The 16,711-nt window shown below is 39.1% G+C and overlaps 1 protein-coding gene across 3 annotated transcripts; it reads left to right on the top strand.

Moving 5' to 3' along the window:
• The first annotated feature begins 1,075 nt into the window (after nt 1-1,075).
• Nucleotides 1,076-15,674, top strand: yod1 (YOD1 deubiquitinase). Of its 3 annotated transcripts, none has more exons than XM_061886033.1 (3): nt 1,076-1,164; nt 6,272-6,484; nt 12,714-15,674. In XM_061886033.1, the coding sequence occupies exons 2-3, from the start codon at nt 6,277-6,279 to the stop codon at nt 13,391-13,393; spliced, it is 888 nt and encodes a 295-aa protein (XP_061742017.1). In that variant the 5' UTR covers nt 1,076-1,164; nt 6,272-6,276; the 3' UTR covers nt 13,394-15,674. The 3 variants fall into 3 exon arrangements, with proteins under 3 accessions (XP_061742017.1, XP_061742022.1, XP_061742027.1); XM_061886038.1 differs by having other exon boundaries at nt 1,087-1,164; nt 6,276-6,484; XM_061886043.1 differs by lacking the exon at nt 1,076-1,164 and adding an exon at nt 1,191-1,305.
• Nucleotides 15,675-16,711: the final 1,037 nt, after the last annotated feature.

The following is a 16,711-nucleotide window of genomic DNA, read 5'->3' on the forward strand; positions in this document are numbered from 1 at the left end:
ATTATTGTTATTTTATTTTCAAATTTATTATTAGCCTGTGGAAAAAGTTTATTTTGATATTTACCTCCGAAGGCTGCAAATAGAAGAGGCACACAATTTTTATTTAAATTTTATTTGATATGCCATTGATATTTTTTAATCATTATTATTTTTTGAAACTCGATTTTGCATGTCACTATAAAGTTATATAAGGCTTGCTTGTTCAATATTCAATGCAAAACTTGTTTGGGTCCCTATTAAAAGGTTAATTTGTTCAACCCTTGGCCCGCGGCCTTGTTCAGTTTAAAATTTTGGCCCACTCTGTATTTGACTTTGACATCCCTGGAATACACAAAGCAAGCAAATATGCTACCCAAAAATATTCTTCTCAACAAAAGAGGAGAAATATAATCTTAGAGAAAAATGTAATTTAAAACATGTGTACGCACATATAACACTTTAAAACCTTCAGTATATCAGTATGTGGAATTAAATTAGGAAATGGATTAAGTAAAGAAATCAAAGAATGTACTATATGATCCACTTCAAGAAACTTCAAACTTAAAGTGTTTACCAAGTACAAAGAAGAAGAACCATGATAAACATTCTTAATTTATTTCATCTATCCATTCATTTTCAAGACAATCTTCCTCATCTCCATCCATTAACTGCCGCTTATTCCTTTTGGGCTTGCAGGGGGCACTGGTGCCTATCTCAGCTACAATCGGGCAAGTCGTGGAAAAGAGGTGGACAAGTCGCCATGCACCTCATCGCAGGGCCCTTACTCATCTCACCAATTATTATTAATTCATTTTTATAGTTATTACTTATGAATTATATTGTGAATACATTGAGAACAGGAAGTAAACAAAAGTTTGAGAAACTGCTATGTAAAGGAAAAGGAGGATTAAATAAACTCTGCTTCTTCCTACTCCTTTTCGAACATGTTGAATAGAGAAACTTGAAATTGTGATGTATCATGGTTTATGCATGCATGTTCGAAACAAACTCAAAATACATGACTCTGGGTTGTTCTTTAAAATGGTTGTTTTTTTAAAACGTTTTGAGGAATTATTAAAGGATTTACGGTAGTCGCAGCGTCGTGACGTCGCCCGCGTGTAATGACGTAACAGCCCTTAGAAGTGGTCGTTTTTTGTTTGAGGCGAGGCAGCAAGTCGTCGACAGGTAAGAGCGAATAAGAAGTGACTTCAGGAACGCGCTCTTAACCGTTTTTATTTGACTGACGCGTTGTCTTTTTGTCGCCAACGAGACGAAGCCGAGTCGTGTTGGCGGCAACTCTCCGCTTAGCTTTCAGTTATTAGCCAGGTTAACATGCTAGCGCAGGTTAGCTTCAGCTCAGCACACATTTAGCCCCGCCAATAAGTTGCATTTATACAAATTAACGCTGCTCAGTAGTTAACGGGATGTTTAATGGGTGGAATGTAAACTTGGTACACTTTCTGTAGCGTCTTAAAGCGTTGGTGTTAAAAGTGTTCGAACAAAAGAGTGAAACAATACAATGTTGCTGTCAGCTTTTTTTCCCCCTTTTATTTTAGTGTGCATTGTCATCGCCAGATCACTTATTGTGAGTAGATACCAATTATTAGTAGTCAAAGAGGCTGATATCCAACATTTACAGTTTAAGTTATTTAAACATGAATAGTTGTTAGTAAATGTTTTTAACCTATTTTTTGGAGACGTTAGACCAGTAGCGACATGATTTTTTATATGGCGCTAATGTTGTGGTTAAGTTACCTTTATTACGTGTGTATAAGATGAGCATCAACATTTGCATTGCAAAATATGGCAAATCTCCACTGAAAAATTAATTAAAATAACTCGCTGCCCACTCAATTGCATAACAGTTTATAGTATATTGTAAGGTTTCCTTGTGAGGCACCTTGAAATATTCTGAATATTTAAATGAAAATGTTCACGTAAATTGTAGTTGAGACATTTTTCAAGATGGCTGACATTTCTTCCTGGATGTTAGAGAAAGTATAAGGATATCGTCTATTCTTTATGTATATAATAAGTCTCCTACTTGTCAATATATTTACACAAAGTTGTGATTTTTGGCGGGATATCTTTTATTTTGCGTTGTTTGATTGAATCATGTAACATGACCTTCGCTGCACATTTTAAATGAGCTTGATCATTGCAGTAGCGCAACAAAACAGAACCGGTAAAACACAAAGGAGGAAGGACAAAAACTGGAATCTCCAGTAAAAAAAACAAAGGAAGTTTTGAAAGCTGAGCACGAGATATTCTGTGTACAAGCGTGCAAGATCGTAGGAGAAATATTTTTTAGAAATATTTGTTTATTTTATTAAACACTGGTACTATATGTGTGTATATTGTATCCGATTATGTAGTTTTGTTGTATACGATATAATAGAGGCCGATATATAGCACAGGCCAAAAGTTAGGACACACTAGTGATGGGTTGATGAGGCGTCATGAAGCGTTTCTACACATTGCAAAACTATTGATACTGTGTCGATGCTGTGTCACTAAATACTGACATCTGCTGGACATTGTATACGATATAATAGAGGCCGATATATAGCACAGGCCAAAAGTTAGGACACACTAGTGATGGGTTGATGAGGCGTCATGAAGCGTTTCGACACATTGCAAAACTATTGATGCTGTGTCACTAAATACTGACATCTGCTGGACATTAAAAATCCCTACAGGCAACCTATGGACCGACTCAACTGACACTGATTTTATGACCTAGTATATACAATAATATAAACCAAGTCATTGTATTTCATTTAGGATTATTTCATATCTTCGTTTAAATAAAAATATATTATCTTTTTTAGATACAGTTAATAAATGTGAACACGTGTCATAACATGGAACTCTAAGAGAACGTGTTGTGAATTATGCTTGTGGACTGGGAATTTTTCTTTTTTCTTTTTTTTTTTACACATTTTTATTAAAAAAAACAGTTTTTCCAACGTATTACATTTTAGACAATTTCTCTTTGTTATTATTTCACGGAAAAAATCTTTCTTTTTGCCTGAGGCTGCTTCATGATCTCCGACGACGATAAATTACAAATGACCAACGACAAGTGTGGCGATTCTGTTGGCAGCAGCATCTCTTTGACAGATGCGCTTCCTTATATACACAGTTTGGCGCGCAGGCGTCAGTTTGACACAGTTCGCGTATAGGTCACGTGACCGACACAGCTCATGATCGGTCACGTGACTTTCTATAAGTTACACGCGCACCGACACAGGGTTTTGCTCTAAGAGCTTTACGCATGCGCCGATGCATCGGTGTTGCCGGACCCATCACTAGGACACACCTTCTCATTCAGTGCGCTTTCTTTATTTTCATGACTATTTACATTTTATATTGTCACTGAAGGCATCAAAACTATGAATGAATGCATGTGGAGTTATGTACTTAAAACAAAAAAAGGTGAAATTACTGAAAACATGTTTTATATTCTAGTTTCTTCAAATTAGCCACTCTTTACTCTGATTACTGCTTTGCACACACTCGGCATTCTCTCGATGAGCTTCAAGCACATATGTGAAGTGAGAACCATTTCAGGTTCCTCTTGAAGCTCATTGAGAGAATGCCAAGAGTGCGCAAAAAAGTAATCGGAGCAAAGAGTGGCTATTTTGAAGAAACTACAATATAAAACGTGTTCAGTTATTTCACCTTTTTTTGTTAAGTATATAACTCCACGTGTTCATTCATAGTTTTGATGCCTTCAGTGACAATCTACAATGTAAATAGTTATGAAAACACATTGAATGAGAAGGTGTGTCCAAACGTTTGGCCTGTACTGTAGATATATGTTAAAATGCCAAATATTGGTGCCGCAACCAAACACTATGCGGCGCTTGATTCTTTGCATGGAGAAAGAAGAGAAAATAAAAATGAAAAAAATTGTGGTTAAAACACAGTCAACTGTTTGTGTTTTCAAATAAGTACAGAACGTACTTATTTGGAAAGTACGTTCTGTACTTTTCAAATAAGTACAGAACGTACACCTTAAATCTTCGTTAAAACTAGCCTACATTACTGAGGTTCTAACAATATTAGATAATATGGAAATAAACCTTACGATCGTTTAAAACAGGGGTCCTCCCAGCCTGTTTTTATTGAAATATTGGATATTCTTCACTTTTTAGTTAAGTTTGCCCCTCAAAAGTATTTGAAGTCATGCCAAACAGTATAAATAAATGTCAACGATGGTATTTATATTAGTATACTAGCTTAGTTTTATATCTCAATGTAGCAGTGGACTGGAAATACAAGTTTATTTCACATACTCGTTTGTGTTTCATTGTTAGTATTTACAATCTGCAAAGTGTGTGAAAATACCACCCAAACATCACAATGCCCAAAATTCAGTCAGCCATTTTGCTCCGAATATCTTTGGCAATTTCCGAAGATTCTATGTCACTGGAGTAACACTTCTGCACTTTAACAATAGGATTAGATCAGTCATACTAGAATTATGCAACAGTTGCAAATAAATGTTTTTTATTTAAGCTTTTTTAACATTTTTAAATCGTAAATCAATAATAATTGAGTCAACAAATGGCTCTGTTGCCCTTGTCTCTCTCTAAAAACATTCAGAAAGCCCCAACAATACTCCATTTACAATTCGTGACCTGAAAATGAACCAAATATACATTGGTATTATAAGCGCTAACGCAGACGGACTGTTTTAGCGGCGCATTGATAGCAGTGAGGTAATGACACACTGTCCCGTCAGTCGACATCCCAGCGAGAGTGGACATTTATTATGGTTAGTTTGTATGTTTGGCACCTAGCAATGCTGCTAATGCTAGTGTTAGAATAAAGCGACATCCGTTTAGAATTTATTGCTCATCCTCTGGGAAAAATTATGATCCAGAAGCTTATATTTTTGTGCTCGAACACAAAGTAATCGTTGTTGGCTCTCACAAAGTCTGTTAGATTAGCCTTGTTGTGATGGGGAAAGGACCTATGGTTCCTCCTCTACGTCACGGATCACGTGACTGGCTTCCTTATTATCTCTCAAAATGTCTCGAGAATCTCCGTGATATTGATACTATTTTGATCATATATAATTGTACTCAAACTTTGGAGGTCTTTTGGTGTCATAAATCAGATATATACAATACTAGCTTTAATATAGAGGCAACTTGTTTTTCCACTCTTCTGGGACTTTAAGTTGTAACATTTCATACTTTTCTTTAAAAAGTAATAGGAAATAATAAAGCTAGCTGGACTTTGGTATCCACTGGTTGAAGTCATCACCGTAGGAAATACACCACTAGTGAGTACATGTATCACAGTAGTAAATACACCACTAGTGATAAATACATGTATCACAGTAGGAAATACACCACTAGTGAATACATGTTCATGTATCACAGTAGGAAATTACACCACGAGTGAGTACATGTTTATGTATCACAGTAGGAAATACACCACAAGTGAGTACATGTACTTGTATCACAGTAGGAAATACACCACGAGTGAGTACATGTACTTTTATCACAGCAGGATATACACCACTAGTGAGTACATGTAAAGGGAATCGACCCTGCAGACTTTAGTTTGCAGACCACATTCTCAGCTACGTTGTACATCAGACTACAGACATTGTAGAAATATTGTTTACATTTTTTTAGATCTATTACACATTTTTTCAAAATCCAATAGTTCCTAAAAATGATAAGAGTGTGATTAGAACACAATACAGCCCTCGGTAAATATTTAGGGTTTAAAAACTAATATATTGGATTAGTGTGAATGAAGGCCTCACCTGTGCTTACGGCTTGTCTCTAATTAGAGCTGCAATGATTAATTTAATTAGAAAAAAGTTTTGAGTTGTTTGCTTCAATTAATTGAGTGTAAGTGATAAAAATGGCTAAAATCCAGACCACATGGAGTCCCTGGAACTCAAAATACACAAACTCCTGTAAAAGAGCACACGAAAGAGCAATGCAGCAGTTTTTCGTTAATTTTTATTTGTGCATACTTTTTAAAAGTCAAATTTTAATGTTAATGACGTGCATTTATTCAACAAAATAATGAAAGTTATAGCAAGTAGAAATATTGTTTCCCTAAAACACACATTAATTAATCTGATTACACGATTAATCAAACAAACTAATCGCTAGATGACTAAAATATTCAATAGCTGTTTGGTACTATCTGCAGTTGAGTGAAGGCTAAAGACGCAAGAACGTGATGCACTGTGAATTGTAATATGTGTGTCTGTCAATACTCCATTTATTATTATCATCATTCAATGATTTTGCCTCAGGCAGAATGTTGCGCCTTCGCTGCAAGACCAAGAACGGCAGCCATGTCATGCAGGGCTTGACTCACCAGTCGTGCGTGCGAGAGTTGAAGAGGAAAGTGGAAGAGCTGACGGGAATCCCCTGCGAGGTGCAGAAAATCATGGTGGGCTACCCGCCCTCCAGCCTGGACCTGCGAAACGGGGACGCCCACCTCAAGGACTACCCCATTAAGTCTGGTAGGACACCTGCAATATCGAAGATCATTTTGGTGTCAGTTTGTACTTTCTTGTATGACCTATCATGGTGTCACATGACAGTTTTTAGTTCCTTGTATTTTGCATTATTTCTTGTCCAGCACTTTTTATTTTTCATTCCATTTCCTGTTTGCCTTCATTTGCTACCACTCTTCTGGTAGCAAATGAAGACAATCAGGGAACGTCTGACCGTGGTTGGCAATCAGGATGCTTTTCAGGACTGGATGGTTTTGCTTTGTACCTCAAACAACAGGTGTGCTTTGAACACCTGATGTTCAGTTGTGCGCTTCCTGGCTGCACATCTTTGTTTTTGTGTTTACCTGTGCTTCCCGAATGGAGGGGGATTCTTGTCTTCTGCACTTGCCTGTTGTGTCTCCATAGATACACCGAAACATAACAAAAAACAATAGTTATTCTTATTATTAATAGTATCTTTATTAAACCAGGCTGGCACACTTAAATACTACAATATCCTATAAGAAATGTGTACATATGTTCATCAAACACCATTTTAGACACCATGCAGGCCAGACTTTAGACACACCTGGTGTACAGTAGGTCTTTAACCCTTTATGGAAGATGTATTTAAATGATTATTTTGTAGTATTTCTGAGGATTTTTTTATTAGAAGGTGACAATTGTTATGTGTAACATTTTCATCTTCCATGTCTAGATTTTACAGTAAAACCTTGCTAACATTTTACCGAAAAATGCAATATTTTTTTTAAGAGCATATAAATGGAAATACATCACACATTTTACTGTAAAATCTTTAGTTGTTGTGTACGTTACTTTAAATTGAGAAACTATCGTGTTTTTATTTATGGTAAAATTTTGGACACTGGGCTACTAGCTATGTACTGTAAAAATATTTTTACTGTGCACAATTTAAAGTGCGCACAGGTGTGGGATGGCGTGGCGCAGTTCCTGGCTGTATCAGCTACCTGAGGGTTCCTGGTTCAATCCTCAACTTCTCCCATCCTAGTCATGTCTATTGTGTCCTTGAGCAAGACACCTCAGCCTTGCTCCTGATGGGTCCTAGTTAGCTCCTTGCATGGCAGTTCCCGCCATCAGTGTGTGTGAACGGGTGAATGTAGAAATAGTGTTAAAGCGCTTTGAGTTCCTTAAAAAAACTAAGAAAAGCGCTAGAAAACTTGCCCTAAAATCATGAGTGCTAATTTAGATTTTTACAAAAAAAGTTCAGAATGTAATATTAGATCCAGTTCAAAATATATGAAATTGCTTGCTATGCATGTATTTTTTTGTCAAAACAGAATATTTTATACATTTAGTAAGAAAAGACATTAATCCCCGACTTTTGCATTGGGCTGCACAATTAATTAACATTGAATCGACATTGAGGTTTTAATTAGTGCGACAAATAATCACTAAAGGATAAGTGTGTGTTTTTTTTCCTCTGCGTCACTGGCATGTATGTGTCGGCCAATCAGAATTGTTGAGCCTGGCGTTTGTTTGTCTGTCTCTGTGCATCATTTAACAGTAGAAATAACTGAACACAGTGAGCCATCTTTTCACTCATTCACAGTCTTTGTCTGGGTGGGCTTAGCTGTACACACAGGAAGCCCGTACTGAGAGCCTCGCAACTCGAGTGAGAAGTTCCAGAGTAACAAAAATTAGGAGGGACAAATATGACTACAAAACAAAAGTCCCGTCGTGGAAATATTCCAGCTTCAAACTGGAAGGGCAATATGAATGCCGTGAACAAACAAAGACAACTCGACCTAGTTTTTCACACTGGGAAAATGTGAGATCTTCAATATTTGTTCGATTTGTGCTTACATAAATGACAATCCATTTTATTTGTTTATTTATTTAGGATAAAAGTTAATTATCTTCTAATAGATTACACTGTGATTCTAAAGTAAAAATAAATACAAGTTTGTATCCTTTTAAATGGTTACTTTCATGATTTATATAAATTCTGATTACATTATACACACTAGGGTTGTCCCGATACCAATATTTTGGTACCGGTACCAAAATGTATCTCGATACTTTTCAAAATAAAGTGTACTGCAAAAAATGGCCTTATTGGCTTTATTTTAGCAAAACATCTTAAGGTACATTAAACATGTTTCTGATTGCAATTTTGTCCTTAAGTAAAATAGTGTCCTAATTAGTTTGCTGACCTCAGTAACATATTATCATTTATCATTCTATTAATGCAGCTGAAATAGACTACGGCGACCCCCCGCCACCCTGAACGGGACAAGCGGTAGAAAAATGGATGGATGGAAATATAAAGGACATGTGGTTGAAAATGAATTATTAATCTACTTGTTCATTTACTGTTATCTGGTTACTTTCTCTTTTAACATGTTCTATCCACACTTCTGTTAAAATGCAATAATCACATATTCTTGTATTTGATACTTTACATTAGTTTTGGATGATACCACAAATTTAGGTATCGATATGATACCAAGTAGTTACAGGATCATATTATGGTCATATTCCAAGTCATCATGTGTCCAGGGACGTATTTCCTGAGTTTATAAACATAATATGAATTTAAAAAAAAAAGGAAAAACAGATTTTGTCGAGAAAAATAATCAATGTAGTATCGACAAGATGCACTTTTGTACTTGGTATCAATACAGTGGATATCACCTTTTGCATTTGTTTACTTTCAGGCGCACTAGCTTTTAATTAGCGGTGAAGCCGATGAGCTGTTGTATCCTACCGTGTGTAGTGAAACATGTTTAGCTTTTCCTCATCCTTCAGGGATGATACTTGTAAGAAACATACTATATTTGTCGCCATGGAGGCCAGGATTAGTGATTCAGACGTAGCTAAAACACTGCCGACTGCGGATGGATGTTTGCTGCTAGCTAGCAAACACCTCCTCCTGAAGGCGTTTCAGTGTTATAGCTTAGTTTTTAGGCCAACATGCGTCTGTTCTCCCTTTTTTGTTTACACACTGTGTGCTTGTAAGTACTCTGTGATGGTGCGCTGCCGAACATGCTCCTCTGCTCATAAAACCAGCAATGTCACGACGTGATGGCGTGCCGCCATGCCCGGCAACCGGTACTTTTTAAACAAAGGATAGTACCTTTTTTTATTCATTAGTATCACGATACTATCCTAGTACCGGTATACCGTACAACCCTAATGTGAAGAATATGGAGAAATATGGAAAAAAACAATTTATATAGGTTTTCTCCCAAAATTGTGCAGGGGTGCCCGCACTTTTTCTGCAGGCGAGCTCCTTTTATGATCAAGTCAAGGGGATCTACTTCATTCATATATATACAAACCCCGTTTCCATATGAGTTGGGAAATTGTGTTAGATGTAAATATAAACGGAAATCAATGATTTGCAAATCCTTTTCAACCCAAATTCAATTGAATGCACTACAAAGACAAGATATTTGATGTTCAAACTCATAAACTTTTTTTTTTTTGCAAGTAATAATAAACTTAGAATTTCATGGCTGCAACACGTGCCAAAGTAGTTTGGAAAGGGCATGTTCACCACTGTGTTACATCACCTTTTCTTTTAACAACACTCAATAAACGTTTGGGAGCTGAGGAAACTAATTGTTGAAGCTTTGAAAGTGGAATTACTTACCATTCTTGCTTGATGTACAGCTTAATTTGTTCAACAGTCCGGGGTCTCTTTCTGTCGTATTTTACCCTTCATAATGCGCCACACATTTTCGATGGGAGACATGTCTGCACTGCAGGCGGGCCAGGAAAGTACCCACACTATTTTACTATGAAGCCACGCTGTTGTAACACGTGGCTTGGCATTGTTTTGCTGAAATAAGCAGGGGCGTCCATGATAACGTTGCTTGGATGACAACATATGTTGCTGCAAAACCTGTATGGACCATTCAGCCTTAATGGTGCCTTCACAGATGTGTAAGTTACCCATGCGTTGGGCATTAATACACTAATACCATCACAGATGCTGGCTTTTGAACTTTGCGCCTTTAACAATCCGGATGGTTATTTTCCTCTTTGTTTTGGAGGACACCACGTCCACAATTTCCAAATATAATTTGAAATGTGGACTCGTCAGACCACAGAACACTTTTCCACTTTGCATCAGTCCATCTTAGATGAGCTCGGGCCTAGTGAAGCAGGCGGCGTTCCTAGGTGTTGTTGATAAATGGCTTTCGCTTTGCATAGTAGAGTTTTAACTTGCACTTACATGTAGCGACCAACTGTACTTACTGACAGTGGTTTTATGACGTTCCTGAGCCCATGTGGTATCCTTTACACACTGATGTCTGTTTTAGATGCAGTACCGCCTGAGGGATCAAAGGTCCGTAATATCATCGCTTACGTGGATTGATTTCTCCAGATTCTCTGAACCTTTTGATGATTTTACGGACCGTAGATGGTAAAATCCCTAAATTCCTTGCAATAGCTCGTTGAGAAATGTTGTTCTAAAACTGTTCGACAATTTGCTTACAAATTGGTGACCCTCGGCCCATCTTTGTGAATTACTTAGCATTTCATGGAAGCTGCTTTTATACCCAATCATGGCACCACCTGTTCCCAATTAGCCTGCACACCTGTGGGATGTTCCAAATAAGTGTTTGATGAGCATTCCTCAACTTTATCAGTATTTATGGCCACCTTTCCCAACTTCTTTGTCACGTGTTGCTGGCATCAAATTCTAAAGTTAATGATTATTTGCAAAAAAAAAAAATGTTTATCAGTTTTAACATCAAAATAGTTGTCATTTTAGCATATTGAACCGAATATGGGTTGAAAATGATTTGCAAATCATTGTATTCCGTTTATATTTACATCTAACACAATTTCCCAACTCATATGGAAACGGGGTTTGTATAATGTATAATTACTTATTTATGAAAGAAACGTTTTTGATGTGGATCGTGAGATTGACAGGCGGATCGGTGCGGCGTCTTCAGTAATGCGGACGCTGTACTGATCCGTTGTGGTGAAGAAGGAGCTGAGCCGAAAGGCAAAGCTCTCAATTTACCGGTCGATCTACGTTCCCATCCTCACCTATGGTCATGAGCTGTGGGTTTTGACCGAAAGGACAAGATCACGGGTACAAGCGGCCGAAATGAACTTCCTTCGCCGGGTGGCGGGGCTCTCCCTTAGAGATAGGGGTGAGAAGCTCTGCCATCCGGGGGCACCTCAAAGTAAAGCCTTTGCTCCTCCACATCGAGAGGAGCCAGATGAGGTAGTTCGGGCATCTGGTCAGGATGCCACCCGAACGCCTTCCTAGGGAGGTGTCTAGGGCACGTCCAACCGGTAGGAGGCCACAGGGAAGACCCAGGACACGTTGGGAAGACTATGTCTCCCGGCTGGCCTGGGAACGCCTCGGGGTCTCCCGGTAAGAGCTGGATGAAGTGGCTGGGGAGAGGAGGGTCTGGGCTTCCTTGCTTAGGCTGCTGCCCCCGCGACCCAACCTCAGCTAAGCGGAAGAAGATGGATGGATGGATGGACGTTTTTGTTAACAACTTATATGGTGTTTAATGATAATACAAGCATGTTTAACACATGGATTCCTTTCTTTCATGAAGACAATAATATAAGTTGGTGTATTACCTGAATCTGATGACTTGCATTGATTGGAATCAGACAGTAGTGTTGATAATGTCCACATTTTCAAATGGAAGGGGAAAAAAGTCCTCCTTTCTGTCCAATATCACATGGAAGTGGTTGGTTTTTGGCATCTTATTTGTCCAGCTTAAATACTCGTTTGTTTACACTTTACAAGAAATACATTGACAGCAAACTTCATAGCTTGCCAGCTTGTGCACGCTAGCTTTCTGAGACTCTTATTTTATTAGGGCAGGCAGGATGAAGCAGGGCTTTTATTGTGAAGATAAGAACTGCAGTCGGTCTTTAGAGTTTTGACTGCAGGTACGGCGCAAGTGTCTGTTGAAATAAAAGTGTTTCTCGCCTTCCTGTGGGTCATTTTTTATTAATAATGATCTGGCAGCAGCCAGTGTCATCTCACAAGACCCTCTGGTGCCGTGAATGTCAATCAAGTGACGAAAGTGACATATTGGTGAAGATTTATGATCAATCATTTTTAGGTGTATTTTTTTAATGCCTGGCTGGCGATCGACTGACACACACTCCCCGATCGACCGGGAGCTTGCGATCGACGTAACAGGCACACCTGACTTCAAGTTTGGCTGGTGTGTTGCATCTAGCCATGCTCCCATTCTGACCTTGTTTGTGTTGTTGCCCCCTTCAGGAGACACGCTCATAGTGGAGGAGGAAAAGAACAAGCCAAAGTCGCTCGCTCATCCCTCTGTGACCAAACCGCCGGTCCTGGCGCGGCGCGTGGTCCCGGCGGACAACTCCTGCCTCTTCACCAGCGTCAACTACGTTGTGGAGGGCGGCGTGTACGAGCCGGCACGCGCCCCCGAGATGCGCGGCCTCATCGCCCAGATCGTGTCCAGTGACCCGGCGGCGTACTCTGAGGCGGTGCTGGGAAAGACCAACGAGGAGTACTGCACCTGGATCCGGCGTGACGACACGTGGGGTGGCGCCATTGAGGTGTCCATCCTTTCCAAGTTCTATCAGTGCGAGATCTGCGTGGTGGACACCCAGACGGTGCGTGTGGACCGATTCGGCGAGGACGCCGGCTACCTCAAGCGCGTGCTGCTCATCTATGACGGCATTCACTACGACCCGCTGGAGAAAGGAGCGCAGGGCTCCGCGGCGCCGCCCCAAACCGTCTTCTCCACATGTGACGACATCATCCTGGCTCAGGCCCTGGAGCTGGCGGACGAGGCCCGCCGCAAGCGGCAGTTCACGGACGTAAACTGCTTTGCGTTGCGCTGCTTGGTGTGTCAGACAGGCATGGTGGGACAAAAGGAGGCGCGGGAACATGCCAAGGAGACGGGCCACACCAACTTTGGTGAGGTGTGAAAGTAAGTCTAGTGTTAGGGCCCCCTTCGCAAATACAGCCGCTGCTCGTCCACCTGTCATGTGATTGTCTACCTCAAGTCGCGCACGGACATCCATGTCGACGCACCTTTCAGTGTTTCGCTTTCTACTGAAGACCGACGCCATCTTTGGACCTGCCTGGACCGGTGTCAGTGGATCACGACATGGAGAAGAAAATCCGCCACGTTGTCACCACTTTATGTATGCCATGTTACACCTCACCACTGGGGGGGCAGCACACGCTCTTTGGTCTCCACCCAACCTCCGTCTTTCTTTTTTCTCCTACAAAGTGTTCCCACCCAACACAAGTCCATGCTTATTATTAAATTCTGGTCCCTCAGAGGCACAAAAAGTCCTCAGTAGGGAAGGTTATAGCGGAAATATCTCAAATTGTAGCTGCTGACGTGGTGATTTGAAGTCTTTGTGCGTCTTCAAAGCTGCTTGAAGCAGCTTTCTGTGACAACTCTGCATATTTTCAAACAAAATAGTTTTTAGTGTTGCTTTGAAAGAAATTGCAAATAACGGTGCTGCGGACGTTTGGCTGAAGTGGCATGGTTTTCTTTTGGGGCTTTTTCAGGAGAGTGATGCTGAGAGTTTTTGGTGGTGACTTCAAGCACACGGCAAAGTAAAGCTGCTTTTGGAATCAAAATACTTTCAGTTCCTTTTTAATGGAAACTGCGCTTTTATAATAAAAAATGTTGCCTATCACAATCCCTAGGTAAGACAAGAAAAGGTTTTTCACTTTTTTGCGCAGTTTAAATTGTAAAATATGGCTTGTACTCCACAGCTATTTATGAAGCTAATGCTAACCTGATGAAAACATCCATAAACCGCCAGTAATACTGCATTTACGTCTTGTGACCCACATATTAAAGCCACTTGTAGTAACATGCCACATTGATCATGATGGTAACCAAGGTTTTGCAGGTATTAACATATTGAGTTTGTAAAAGGTAATTGTAGATTATAAATCATGCCTCACACGTGTATATTCGAAGGTTGTCGCCTCGCTGAGAAGTTGATCAACTTTGACATTCAATTTAGACCTGAAGACATTGCTAGCAGGACTACACAAAAAGCTTGTTTTCTTTTAGATTTGTTTCTACCTGAGAGTATGCTGAATTCTTTATCTAAACATTGAACACAGGTCTAATGCTGAAAGATATAAACATCCCAGTAAAAGCTAAAACGTGTGCAAAGTGCATTGCGTCAAGAGCAGAATAAGGCGTGCAGTCTACTTTACGCCTCATTAATATGCAAAATATACGCTGATCGTTAAAAGGCCACAATGCTGGGAGGAGATGATCTAAATATAATTATTTAGCACGCGCAGCCTGATTGACTAAACTCGTGCCGTTATTTAGCAGGTCTGAAATAGTACGTGCAAACCAACAGTTCTGCAAAGACAGACGAGAATTTTTTGTCCTACAACATAGTTGGACTGACATAATTAAATAATTAAAGTGATGCATTTTGGTGTCATTTAGTGTTTTTTTATGCCGTTTTTTGCATTCATTAACATATCACATGACAATAACTTCTTGATATATATTTTTTTGTGCCTTGAGCACACAAGTGCAGCCTCTCTCATGAGTGCACCTTCACAACACATACAAAATAAAAAGGTAAAAAAGTGATTTTAATGTCGATGTGCAATGCTGACTGCTTTTAAAATGGTAGGCGCCACAAGTAGGAGCACGATAATGCAGATGTGCAGTAAATGAGTGTCTCCATGGTGATGCACCGTACTATACACGCAGAATCCTCATTTATATTAGGCGATCTGCACCCCTTTTCAATTGTACACGCAATCTTAGTAGACCACAACCACGTCCACTAATAGTACACTCTATTTTATTGTTTTCACATTGATGGATGTTTTTAGAGAGCTTTATAAGCGGAATAGATTTTAGCCACCTACTGGTAGCGTTTATGATGTAGATTGTGTGAAAAAGGGAAAAACATTCTTGTCTTATGAAGGAATAATGCAAAATTCCAAAAATAAGTGCAGTTCAAACACAGGAATGCATTTTACTCATTGTGGCCTCTCAACATTACTACCAAGTTGTTGACAAAACAATATTTTAATACGGCCGCATGTTTTGTGTCGTGTCACTATTGTTGTTTTCAAATGAAATTCAATTCCTCTGTCATTTTGTTAGGTTTTGCTCATGACACTACAATGAATGTCACACAAAAATAACTGGATGTACCAGTTGTTTTTCTCCTGTGTTGAGTCACAATTAAAATCTATAGCAAGAAAGGCTTGTGTGTTCAAAGTGGATTTTTAAGACTTTCTGCTGTACATCAATGGCTGAATAGGAGTATTGTGATTTTTTTGTTTTAAAAACAATGTTTAAAAAAACATACAAAACCATCTTCCCTGGATTTGGGTACAAAACCCAAAACCAGGGAAGTTGGCACATTATGTAATTCCTAAATAAAAATAATCCAATGATTTGCAAATCCTTTTCAATTTATATTAAATTGAATAGACTGCAAAGACAAGATATTTAATGTTCCAACTGAGAAACTTTTTTTTTTAATGCAAATAAACAATTTAAAATTTAATGGCAGCAACACATTGCTGGAGGGGCATTTTTACCACTGTGTTACATGGCCTTTCCTTTTAACAACACACAGTAAACATTTGGGAACCGAGGTGACCAACTTTTGAAGCTTTTCAGGTAGAATTCTTTCCCACTCTTGCTTGATGTACAGCTTAATTTATTCGACAGTCCAGGGTCTCCATTGTCTTATTTTAGGCTTCATAATGTGCCACGCATTTTCAATGGGAGACAGGTCTGGACTATAGACAGGCCAGTCTAGGACCCGCACCCTTTTACTATGAAGGCAACATATGTTGCTCCAAAAGCTGTATGTACCTTTCAGCATTAATGGTTCCTTCACAGATGTGTAACTTACCCATGCCTTGGGTAACAATACAGCCCCATACATCACAGATGCTGGCTTTTGAACTTTGCGCCTATAATAATCTGGATGGTTCTTTTCCTATTTGGTCTGGAGGACACGATGTCCACAGTTTCCAAAATCCCTAAATTATTTGCAATAGCTCGTTGACTGATGTTCTTAAATTGAATATAGGTTGAAAAATATATGCAAATCACTATTTTTATTTACGATTCACACAACGTGCCAACTCCACTGGTTTTGGGTTTTGTAAATATAAATCCTACATTCACGGTTATTTTCAGGGACATTGTATCACTCCAAAGATTCTGTATTCCGACCACTTTGATAAGCTGCTGTATTAACTTTAGTTTTGTACAAACTATATTA

The sequence above is a fragment of the Nerophis ophidion genome, linkage group LG02 (assembly GCF_033978795.1).
Source record: "Nerophis ophidion isolate RoL-2023_Sa linkage group LG02, RoL_Noph_v1.0, whole genome shotgun sequence".
NCBI lineage: Eukaryota > Metazoa > Chordata > Actinopteri > Syngnathiformes > Syngnathidae > Nerophis > Nerophis ophidion.